General features: G+C 40.8%; 1 protein-coding gene across 1 annotated transcript; it reads left to right on the top strand.

Annotated features, from left to right (window-relative positions):
* The first annotated feature begins 6066 nt into the window (after window positions 1-6066).
* GPR84 (G protein-coupled receptor 84) lies at window positions 6067-11995 on the top strand. The gene is made up of 2 exons (XM_058173117.1): window positions 6067-6223; window positions 9748-11995. Exon 2 carries the CDS (start codon window positions 9820-9822, stop codon window positions 10975-10977), a length of 1158 nt encoding a protein of 385 aa, XP_058029100.1. The 5' UTR covers window positions 6067-6223; window positions 9748-9819; the 3' UTR covers window positions 10978-11995.
* Window positions 11996-12767: the final 772 nt, after the last annotated feature.

Raw genomic sequence — 12767 nt, 5'->3', positions numbered from 1 at the left:
CACATGACAAATGTGTCACAACAATCTTGCTTACAGCATTGACAACTAACCAGAACTATAAAGCTTCGTGTATGCCTACATGTCTTTGAAAAGCTTTCATGGGTAAAAAAAATCAGCAGACTAAGTATGTTATGGCCTGGGACCAAACTCATGGCTACTGAAAGTTTTTGTTAATGGGACAGTTACGGAAAATGCTTCAAAACCTGGCATCCTTCTTTTAAAAACAACTTTCAAAATTTCCTTTTTACCCTAAAAAGCCTATGCTCAGGAATCCCTGCAGAATTATTGTAAGATCGTATTCAGCATCCTATTAGCAAGTGTAGTATTTGGTTTATTTTAATTCATAGACACTCAGATGCTCACCGATCATTGTTTCCATAATGTCCACATTAATTATGCATAGGTGGCTTGTTTCTATTCAGTTGAAATGGCACATAAGCATTTTAGAATCTATATGGAGGATGAAGGAGATCATTTCCAAGAGGATGGGCAAACATAAAATTGCAAATTATGAGAGAGAGAAAAGGTCAACTGAAAACTAGAATTGGTAGGAAAATCCATATTGTCAAAAGAAAATGACAAGGACTCCAGGAGAATGATCTATTGCCTGTAAATTTCAAAAATTATTAGAAGGTACAAAAGATGTTATATCCGAAGGAACTGGAGAAATTTTCCAGGCCTTGGAAGCCCTGCCAAAATTCTGATCAAACTCCATCATTCTCTGAAAAATGATCAATGCTGCTCTACAAATAACGATCAATAGGTGACATTACTCATTTCATTAATTAAATTGAGGTCTAATAAACATAAGCATTGGTTTCATACTTAATGATGCAGTGTAGGACTGACCATACTAACCTGTAATAGAACAGAATTAACAGAGTTGGAAGGGACCTTGGAGGTCTTCTAGTCCAACCCCCTGCTTAGGCAGGAAACCCTAATGGATCAGTTTAACAGAATTAAACTTTAACCTTAGACATAACAATTGTTATCTTGTATAATGCCCTGGCTTCCGACTCCTTCACAATATACCAGATTACAGAACCCCGTAGGGTTACCAGATTTGGGTTGCAAAATTAAACTGACTACTAGATGGCAGCAAACAGATACAAATGACTAAACTGCCTTGATTTTTGCAAATTAGAGTTAAGGCATTACAATATAGAAGTCAAGCAGGCAGGTTTCATGTCGGGAAAACGTTATCTACTAATTTTCTACCTGGAGAATGGTTCGTAAAGGCAGAGAAACTGAAACCAGATTTAAAGGCTTCCAAAAATTTCTATCCAACCAGACCATTTTGTTGCTTAAAAAAGAAAAAGGGAAGAAGGAAGGGAGGAAGGGAGGAAGGGAGGAAGGAAGGAAGGAAGGAAGGAAGGAAGGAAGGAAGGAAGAGCTTATAATTGTTGGAGAAATACCCTAAGAAAAGTCCCTTCTCCCTTCTTTGCTACCTCCTACCTACCTGGATCCATTCTTCTACTGTGTCAGGACACAGATTAAAACTCTCCAAACTTTATTAAAAAGTCTGCAGAGTCATGATCAGACATACAAGGACATATAAAGCAACATTCCCAGATAAAAGACTTTGAACAACACAATTTCAAACATTGCAATTGCATTGTATAATCTACATTTGGTTATTTACACATTTCTAGTGTGCAACTACAAATGACCAACAACAACAACAACAACAACAACAACACCCACCTGCAAGTCTGTCTTTGTTCAGATGTACCATCATAGTGGCATTTCCATAGCAACCTACTATAGGGTTTGTCACACTGTCTATACCAGCTGTTTTGTGGCCTGATGTGCAATTCCATCATACCTGAATTTGCAGCCATAAAAGCATAATGGCCGTTTGCTTATCTATTCCATGATATCTCTGCTAACCCTGCCTCATAATAATGAAGTCTGTCTGGTTAAGCTTTAAATCTCTTTATTAGGACTAAATTCCTCATGAATCTCTCAAATCTCTCTGGGTTTGTCCATCTCTTGTATTGGAATGTTTTCTTTATTTCCTCACAATAATGTTTAAAATGGCATAAAAGACTGATAATAAGCAGTAGAAATGCTATCTTATAAAGCAGTGGTAGTCAACCTGGTCCCAACCACCCACTAGTGGGCATTCCAGCTTTCATAGTGGGCGATAGGGGTTTTGTCCGACACTGAAGCACTTTCCTTTTTTTAAATTTAATTGACTTTTAAAAAAAATTTCATAGCATTATTTAAAAACATTTTCATTAGGTTTTCATAAAATTCCCCGTGACAATTTAAATTTCTGAAAATATACTATTTCTATCGCCCGCGCATAAGTTTAGTTCATGTTACGTAAGGAAAACTAAATGGCGCTATAGTGCAAGCGCAAACAAAAGAGCCTCGTCCCAGAATAGCTCGCGCATCTCCCCCCACACCACCCAGCTATAACAGACAAGCAGAGCTGGTAGCCGGCGCCCCCAGTCCCCAAACCCAATCCATGATGCGCGAGAGGCATGCACAGATGATACATGGCGCATTACTATGGAACTGGTGGGCGGTTAGAAAATTTTACTACTAACAGAGATACAAAAGTGGATGGAAGGTATAAAAAGGTTGACTACCCCTGTTATAAAGGAAGAACTAGTTCAGTCATTTCAGGTTAAGAGAGCAAATCTAAAGAAGGTGTATAAGATAAGACCAATGCCTCATGTATTGTGGGTAGTGTGAGAAGTTTTGTATCTAAATATATTTTATTCTTTATACTGTTCCCACCTTCCCTTAGAACAGGGGTGTCAAACTCGTGTCGTCATATTGTTCTCACATGACGTATCACAACCTTTTTTCCACTTTGCTAAAATGGGGGTGGGCGTGCCCAGCACGTGACGCATTCTGCCTGCAGGCCGCGAGTTTGACACCCCTGTCTTAGAACATGAACAGAATCCACAATGGTCTGAGAATCAGCACCTCCACTAGATAATTGACAGTCAATCTGAAACTACATTAATCAAGTAAAAATAGCAAATAGGGGGAACTCTTTTACCCGAACTTCCTCAAACTCCCCAATAAGTTACCCAGACCTAATCCACATATCAAAGGATAAGGTCTGCAAACACAAATAAAGTTAATTAAATTAGGTCTCCCAGTGAAAGTGCATGTTCACAGGAAAACACACATACACACACACCTCAAGTGTCACCCTAGAATCAGCACGAAGGCATCTCCACATCCAGGATAAGTTCTCCATATAAAAGTCTGCTGCTATACCCCATTTCTCTGGAGCTTCCCTAAAGGCAAACTGTTTGCTTTTAGGAATAAATATTTCTTCTTTCCTCACAGCTGTCTGGACCTCATTTTTATTTATTTTTGCACAATCCCGGCTCCAGCTGGAACCTCAGATTATTCTTCTGAGAGTAGTTATAGATGCTACTTTTGAGGCTGTCCACTGATATTTTTCTAAGTGTTGTGAAGAAAACCACCTGCCCCAGCTACTTTTGCACAGTCGAGCAGCATGAGAGAATCCGAACAGCAGGAGGAGAATATGATTGATTGATTCACTGTGCCCGTATTTTTAATGATTGGCTCAAACCTAGGGAATAGAAACTTTATAAAACAGTTGACAAAGATGCAGTTGCCATCCAACATCCTCTGTTAATCTTGGGCAAAATAAAATCTTCCTTGCCTCTTTGACAATCATCTGGCCTTTGATTTTTTTCCCAGCTTGGAAATAAAACTACTTGGGGAAGAAGGACATTTTCCTCCTAAGACCTAAATATTACATAATATGTTTCTGGGCCTGCCTTGAGTCCCCTCTATTAGGCCTGGGAGAGGCAAATGTTAATAGCCAGGCCAAGATTTCACTTTCTTCTTTAAACTGCTGTCTCCCGAGTCAATATTATCCCTTTAAGCTTTTAGCACATCCTTTTTCATCTGTCAGCTGCCACAGTTTTTGTGTGCGCAAGAAAGAAGGAAAGAATCATGTAAATATTCCAAGATGTGCAAGATAAACAAAACACCAGCCAAAAGGCCTTATCTTACCCGAAAATCAGAGGCTGCAGGATAATGCCAGCTCTGTTTTTAATGAGATGAGACAACATTTTCAGTTTGGATCTTAGTTTGAAAGGTTGCTAAGCAGCTCCAATTTTTTTTCCCTACATATGTCATCAGACTGCAGGCAAAGGTAGGGAAAGAGTGTTGCTCTTCACATGATGTTACACTCAAAAAGCCCTGTACATAGCATAGCCAAGAGCAGAAGATGTGATCCAACACTTTCAGAACGGGGCACAGTTTTCCAGTCCATGTTTCAGGAGCTTGCAACAATTGCCTGTAAAGATTGTCTGTGATCTTTAAAAAGTAGATGCATATTTAAAGAAAAGAGAAACAAAATACTATCCAAACAGCACCTCACTCGCTGGGTTTACTTGGAAAAACCGCACAGTTGCAGGTATTGCAGTGGTGGGATTCAGCCGGTTCGCACCTATTCGGGAGAACCGGTTGTTAACTTCCTAAGCAGTTCGGAGAACCGGCTGTTTGTTTTTTTCCACTTTACAGGGTTAATCGTGTAAGGAACGCAGGAAGGAAACATTCTGGTGCTGTTTCTAGCCTAATTTTTATTGCCCTGCTTACAGAAACTGCCTCTTTGGTTAACCCTTATTACATTGTAACAGCTAAGGCGAAGCACCCATCGATGTGAGTGACGTTGAGTTGGCCATGCCCACATGGTCACATGAACACCGAGCCATACCTACCCAGCTGGTCATTAGGGGAGAGAACCGGTTGCTAAATCATTTGAATCCCACCACTGAGGTATTGCCATGTACAGGAAGAAAAACCCAATCTTCAGGTTCCATTTGACTGGGTCTGGGATGGTCTAAGACTCCTGCCTTGAGTAGAGGGTTGGATTAGAAGACCTCTGAGGTCCCTTCCAGCCAGTGGTGGGATTCAAATAATTTAACAACCGGTTCTCCCGAAGTGGTGCGAACTGGCTGAATCCCACCACTGCTTCCAGCCTATAATTGTAATGCTTATAATCTAAGACATACCTGGCAGTGTTTGGATGCACAACCTCCTAGTAACAGAACATCTTGTTTCATTTGCTAGTAGATCAGACCTTTGGAAATGTACTTGTACTCTGATTAGTCTAGCTGCCAAGAAAACTGCTAGGATTTTTTCATCAGGTGTCAACACTGATTTGAAGGGGCATGCACACACACGCACACGCACACACGCACGCACACACACACACACACAAATGCCAAGTCCTTTGGACAAAGCTGTATCTTTGTATAAAATGTATAAAACACAAAGCTGTATTCTATAAAATGTTGATGATATTAAAAAAGCTGTAGGCCACTGCACAAAGGATTTTAATATGCAGAAGCTACACATGAACCCTTGAGGTTGAAGAATGGAAAGTTGAACTCTGAATTAAAAAAGGAGCACATTTGAGATAGCAAACCCTCAAAGATAATGACTGTACCCTCCAGTGGTGGGTTTCAAGATTTTTTTACTACCGGTTCTATGGGTGTGGCCTGGTGGGTGTGGCATGGCTTGGTGGGCGTGGCAGGGAAAGGATATTGTAAAATCTCCATTCCCACCCCACTCCAGGGGAAGGTTACTGCAAAATCCCCATTTCCTCCCCATCAGCTGGGACTTGGGAGGCAGAGAATAGATGGGGGCGGAGCCAGTCAGAATTTTTACTACCGATTCTCCGAACTACTCAAAACTTCTGCTACCGGTTCTCCAGAACTGGTCAGAACCTGCTGAAACCCACCTTTGGTACCCTCCCTTCAGTTTTCATATGCTTTCTGCTCAGAAACTGTAACATCCTACCTAAGTCAACAAGTTTCTTTGATGGCCTCATGAGCAAAATTCTTTGGGCAGAAGCAGCACTTTTTTTTCTTGGCTTTCTCCTTCTTCATCCCAGGCAAGTTAGGTTTAATGTTTAATCTTTATTGAGGCTTGTTTAAAACTCACGCTAATTGCAGAGGGCGAGTCTGGAGGCATTCCTGAAGACCAGGGCCAGTGCTGGACAAGTTCTCTAAGAACGTATCAGTCTAACGAACAGACGTTCAAGGGTGTCACAAGAGGAAGTTACTTCAGGGAGTTTGGAAACCTGGGACTTTTCTTCCCTAATTCAAGCCTGGGTGGAACCTTTATAAATATCGGTGTCAAAAAATAAAAAGGTGGAGATTGTGGGAGCAACAGACGTTGAACATTCGCTTGGAGTCATCTAGCTCTTGTATTCCCAGTAAGTCATTCTTGTTTACTTCATATAAGGAAAGTTATATTCAAGAGAAAACTAAAATGAGAAAATATCAGTGTGCCTTTGTGAATTTATTTGCTGCTATCTATGCTTCCTGGATGGATAGAATTCTGAAGGTCTGTGGGAAGATAGTGCATGTATCAGCCTCAGCTCTGGAATATATCATGACAGCTTAAAGCAGTTCACACTTATTTTCTTGCTGTGAAACTTACTGATCGTTGATTTTGGAGGATCAATATGTTCTTAAGACACAGGAACTGGGTGAAACTGGTTGGAGGTTTAAGGTGTAATAAGGCAACTTTAAATCCCATAATTATAAATCTTAATGATGGCTTCATGTGATCGCTAATTAACGTTGCTAGGGATAAAAACAATTTTGTCTTAGAAAAGAAATTGTTAAAAGTAAAATAATAAGATGAATAACCATAACTGTAATTTTAGGGGGGTGGAGAGAGAGCAGAAAGAGATGCCATAGTGAACAGCTTCCATTCAGCCTTGCCTGTATCAGCCTCCAAATTCTTGCTGGTTCTGTTTACTCCTGACCCCATTACATGCCACCCTCACAGCCAGTTGAAGGGAAATGGGCACACGGTACCTTCCATTGCCCAATATTGTGTAAAAGAGGGAATTCCAGCAAGTACCATTGCAAGCTGAAGTTCTTTGTTCACGTCAAGTTTGGCATCCGCTCAACAATGTATACGTAGATTTGCCAACAATTTTTCAGGCAGAAACCTGAAGCTGAAATTTGCAGAGGACAATTCATCTATTTACTTCCTGTTCAAATATGCTGGAGGACATGGAATTCAATGGTCAAAGAAAAAAGGAGAAAAAGCCTCAACCGACCAAAAAAAACAATCAAAAACCACACATTTTCATAAGGGGTGGGGAGATAACAGAAATACTCAGGGATCCTTCAGGATTACAGATTGGTTTGTTTGTCACACACAAGAACTCTGAAATAGTCTATAGCAGGGGGTCTCCAACCTTGGCAACTTTCAGACTTGCGGACTTCAACTCCCAAAGTTCCTCAGCCAGCAAAGCTGGCTGAGGAATTCTGGGAGTTGAAGTCCACAAGTCTGAAAGTTGCCAAGGTTGGAGACCTCCTGGTCTATAGTGATAAATTTTATCCCACTTAGACTTGGCCATGGAGGAAAATTCTGGCTGTTGAAAAGAAGGGGCAGGATGTATAGGACATACTGTATAGTTCAGCAGTCTGGAGAACGTAGAACTTGATGGCAGATCAGCTGAAAGTGTGGGGTTGACTCGATAACGTCCATCTGATTCCCAAAGAGCTCTTGGTAGAAAATAGGTTGAAAGAAGGACTTTTGAACCACAGGGTGAGGGCAGTGCAGTATCTTTCTCCCTCCCAATTTTCATGAAGCACTATCCAGGCTACTCCACAATAGGAAATGGAAACGGCCAGGTAGATTAATGCTCTTCAATCAAGAAAGTAAAACTAATAATTATTCATTCACTGGCAATTTGGATAGTTCAGGTTTTTCTCAAACACCTTCTTTCCTGGGACATTGAATTTGACGGATTAAAGAAAAAAGGAGAAAAACCGACAAGTGACAAGAAAGTGACCAGAAAGTATGACAGGAAAGAAAAGATGGAAATGGAAATTGGGAGAGAAAGGGAAAGAGATGTGGGGGAAAGGGGAAAGGAAAGGAAAGGAAAGGAAAGGAAAGGAAAGGAAAGGAAAGGAAAGGAAAGGAAAGGAAAGGAAAGGAAAGGAAAGGAAAGGGAGTCTTAAATTAATATTTCATCACCAGAGCTTTATACTACAAAAGGGACCTGTTTGTCAAAAAGGTTGTGATTTTGCTGGCTATCAAATTAATAGAATTGCATAGGAAGACTATTCAGGATGTTAAGACATTTGTCTGAATCTCCAACATACTGTTCTTCAAGTGTTATCAGTTGAATATCTGAAGGCAAACTGATGATGATGAGAGATGTCCAACAGTTATAAGGGTACCAGATTGGAGAAGACTGCACTAAAAAGCTTTTGCTTCTTAAATGAAAATAACTATTTTTTTTAGATGCCAGGATGACACTCTATAGCTCTTGAGAGTTTGGGTGGTGCACTTAGTTATTCTTTACATCCTATCTTTGGGAGAAGTCAACAATTAATAAAATTATATAAAAAAAGAAACAATTTGAAAAAAAATTCCCTGCCAATATCCCAATTAGACCCAATAAGAAAGAAGAAATGGGTTAAAACTTTTATCTCTGTTCCCTGAAAGGAATTAGGTGGTAAGTACATGTGTGTATGTGCATAAAATAAAATAAGTACTGTAGTAGATCTAATCATGGCAATTGTGGAAGGCTAGCAGAATATTTGTTGTTTGTTAATCTCCAATATTTTTCCAATCTTCTTTTGATCATCCTATTGGAATTTCCAAAAGAGATGGGAACCCTTTCTCTCTAGGCATTGTAGAGACACATAGCAAACCCTGCCTCTGAAATGATTTAGTGTCAATAATCTATAGGCAGAAAGCCCAGAAGAAAAAGATTGTTTGGAATCAATATTGTTAGAGTGTTTAGAAGTGATACTGTTATATCATGACATGTTCCTCAGTATTTCATGATATAACAATAATTTCACAATACAATATATATTTAAACTGAATGGATATCTAGTCATCTATCTATCCACCTATCTATCTATCTATCTATCTATCTATCTATCTATCTATCTATCTATCTATCATCTATAACTAGTTATTTATCATCTATCTATCATCTATATCTAGTTATCTATCATCTATCTATCATCTATCTATCATCTATATCTAGTTATTTATCATCTATCTATCTATCTATCTATCTATCTATCTATCTATCTATCTATCTATCTATCTATCATCTATATCTGTCAGTAGTGGTTTTCACTTACCTTTGCTACTGGTTCGGAACTGTGAGCGAGTGTGTGCGCACGCGTGCTTTGCTCATGCATGGCACTTATGTGCACGTGCAAAATGTTCTGACGTCCCTGATGACATTTGGGTGGGTGGGCAGAGCTTCCCGCCACCACCAGGGCGAATCAGTAGAAGCCCACCACTGCTATCTATCATCTATCTATATATAGTTATCTATCTATCATCTAACTATCTAGCTATCATCTAGCTATCTATCTATAACCTACTCCAAGTGTACCCTAACTGAAGATTTTATTTATAAAATTTTCAAAATGGAATTTTTAAAACAGAGTAAACCACATATGATCATCAGAGATACATTGTTTGTGAATGGATGGTTGGTTCTCAGTTACCAAGGCTAAAACCCATCTTTAGGATTCTATCTTCCAATGCATTTACCCTTTGAAAATAGTATTTATGATATTGGCTTTAATGATGGCCTCTGCCAAACAATCCTATGGATTGATCACATATTTAATTTTATACATGGTGCATATTATACACTGAATGACAATCCTTATGCCTGCACTGACATCTCTCTTAATCAGAACTTACTTTGGATTGATTCTGTCCATCTCTCCTTTCTTCTAGAACCAATACTGCTGTGGGTACTTTCAAGCTTTCCCCCAGAGGGAGGCCTAGTTGGGACCACTTCCTGCCAAGATGGAAAATCCTGCTGATAACTTCTCCTGCTATGACCCATCCATTGTTGGTTATCGCTACCTGTCAGTGTCTTGGGGCATTGTGGTCACAATAGTGGGCACAGTGGGCAATGTGTTAACTCTGTTGGCCTATGCTCTTGACACCAAACTGCAGACACGATTCAACGTTCTCATTGTCAACTTGACTTTGGCCGACATCCTGTACTGCACCTTTTTGCAGCCCTTTTCCGTGGACTCCTACCTGCATCTCTACTGGAGGGCGGGAGCTGATTTTTGCCGTGTGTTTGGGATGCTGCTGTTTGTCTCCAACTCGGTCTCCATCTTAACTCTCTGCCTCATAGCCGTGAGCCGCTACCTCCTCATTGCCAATACGTCTCTCTTTGACCGTATCTTCACCCGTCTGGGAGTGATACTGATTTCTCTGGGGACCTGGGGGGTTGGATTTGCCAGTTTTGCCCCCCTGTGGCATGTTTATGTCTTGGTCCCCAAAGTCTGTACCTGCAGCTTCCATCGCATCCGTGGGAGGCCCTACACCACCATCCTCATGGGCTTCTACTTCGTGGTGGGCCTGAGCTGTGTTGGCATCTTTTATTTCCTCATCCATCGCAAAGTCAAGAAAGCTGCCCAGGCCTTGGATCAATACAAACTGAAGAAGGCCAGCTTGAAGGGGGCTCAGGGTCATGTAGCTGGAACCAACTCAACTATACCAGGACAGTACCATGAGCTGGACAGTGGGGTGGACAGTGCAGGTGCTTCACAGCATTCCTGTGAGGGGCTGCCCTCTGAGCCAACATCCAAGACCAGCATTCCCCCGAGTTTGGACAGCAGCACAGCTCCTCCTGTGGCCCAGCCTGTTGTCCCGTCAAAGAAAGCAACCCCCTGCAAACCCAAGGATAGCAACTCCGAATTCCAGCGAGTGACCCGCATGTGCTTTGTGGTTTTTATTTTCTTTGTTCTTTGCTATATCCCTTTTTTGCTCATCAACATCTTTGATGCCAAAAACCGGGCTCCAACTGTCCTGCACATGATTGCTGCCAATCTGACATGGCTGAACAGCTGTATTAACCCTATACTATATGCAGCCATGAACCGGCAGTTCCGTGAGGCCTACAAAGGAGTGATGTACAACTTTGCCCAGAAGTTCCACTGGTGCCGCTAACCGGTTGGGAACTGTTACTGTACTGTACAGCACCCCTTCTCCTCATGGCTAAGTTCTCTGACCGTCATTTGTCCCCCAGGAACTGCCAGGAAATGGCCTATGCTTTCACCGAGGACTAAATTCCTGGAGTTTTAACTTCTGTTCCTATTATTACTGTATTTTATCCCATCTTTTGTGGCAGCCAATGGGGGACTTTGTAAATCAAACAGAGCCTCAGTCTGAGTGGTTGAAGACTACGAAAACTCCACTTTGGGTCTGCATCTAAGAGGGAAAAAAACTGCCCGTGCCAGGCTCCCGTTAGTACTGCAAATATTGACCTTTGTAAAGGGTTGTCTGGTGGGGCAATCTGCTTTCTCTTTGCAAACGGCATGGATTGTCTGTACATGAGTTGCATGTGTACATGGGATATATTTTGGTATTATTATGTATTATTTCTGTTTTGTGTTTCATTGCCAAAAACACTTCGCTTCTTGAGCTCCTCCCCAAATTCCTACCTCCTGTTTGCTCCCAGATCAGGTAAAAACTCTTTGTCCTTGTTTTCACAATACCTGGATAAGTTTTGTATTTGACCATTAGTAACAGTAAAAGTTGCTGTCAGGTTTTCATGCAAAAATTTTTCCAGGTCTATCTGGAAAGACCTTGGATCGTCTGTCTGGAAAGACCTTGGATCTTCTATTTTGAAAACATATTTATACCTTAGAATAGAGAGGAAATATATTCTCTCCAGGGGCGGGTTTCAAAACCCATCACTACCCATTTGTTCGTGGGTGTGCTGGTGCTCACGTGCATGCGCAGAAGCGTCTGGGCGGGTGGGCAGAGCCTCTCATCGCCACCATTACCAGTCACTCACTCCAGGGCGAACTGGTAGCAACCCACCACTGAGTCTCTCTATTCTAAGCCATAATTAAAGCTTAGCCCATATCTCTTCAGTCTTTCTTATATTGTATCTAGATCAGGGGTCTCCAACCTTGGTCCCTTTAAGACTTGTGGACTTCAACTCCCAGAGTTCCTCAGCCAGCTTTGCTTTGCTGGCTGAGGGACTCTGGGAGTTGAAGTCCATAAGTCTTAAAGGGACCAAGGTTGGAGACCCCTGATCTAGAATCTTTCACATAAGCTCAGCCAAATCTCCAACCCTCAGCTCTCCAAGGTCTTCCAATTCCTCAGATGAAGCTATTCTGCCCCTTTTGCTTTCTTTCATCTAGCTGTCCTTCAGTAATCAGTAAAGCTATGAAGGATAGATCCAGTTATTACTTGGATGGGAAACTACCCCAAAAAATCTCAAGGCTGCCAACCAGAGTTGGAAACTAAAGAAATCCTTAAAAAAGACAAACCATTTCTATACTGCTTCCAAGAAGATGACATAGGTCAAAAATGAAGCTCAACTGGAGAAAGATTTTCTCTCCCTTTAGATCTCTCATCCAAACTCACAAAGCTTTGAAATGAACCGTTCATTTACTTGCCATCCCTAATAAATAATCTAGTCTTTCTCTCATTATTTTCCCCTAGCCCTCATCATAGCTGTCTCTTTTATGATGGATTGTAGATTATAATTCCTTGAATGTAGGTGGTATGCTAAAGCATCACAACATATAAAAGATGTAATATCTATGTACTACTAAAATTGTCATCATATTTATCTGTTCGTCTGTTTGTACCCTCAAGTTAGTCCAAACAGCGCTTATACTGAAACGATTTTGCCATCTAAAATCTGCTATCTTAAAGAATGCATAAATATATCTTATATTTATGCTATTTTAAAGAATGCATAAATATATTTACTCCTATGAAAT

The sequence above is a fragment of the Ahaetulla prasina genome, chromosome 2, assembly GCF_028640845.1.
Source record: "Ahaetulla prasina isolate Xishuangbanna chromosome 2, ASM2864084v1, whole genome shotgun sequence".
Lineage (NCBI taxonomy): Eukaryota > Metazoa > Chordata > Lepidosauria > Squamata > Colubridae > Ahaetulla > Ahaetulla prasina.
Note: the sequence above shows the minus strand (reverse complement) of the source record. Positions and strands in the feature narration are given on the sequence as shown.

Bases quoted from the DNA above. Each gene is read 5' to 3' on its own strand.
- GPR84 (XM_058173117.1), top strand. From the start codon at position 9,820: ATGGAAAATCCTGCTGATAACTTCTCCTGCTATGACCCATCCATTGTT.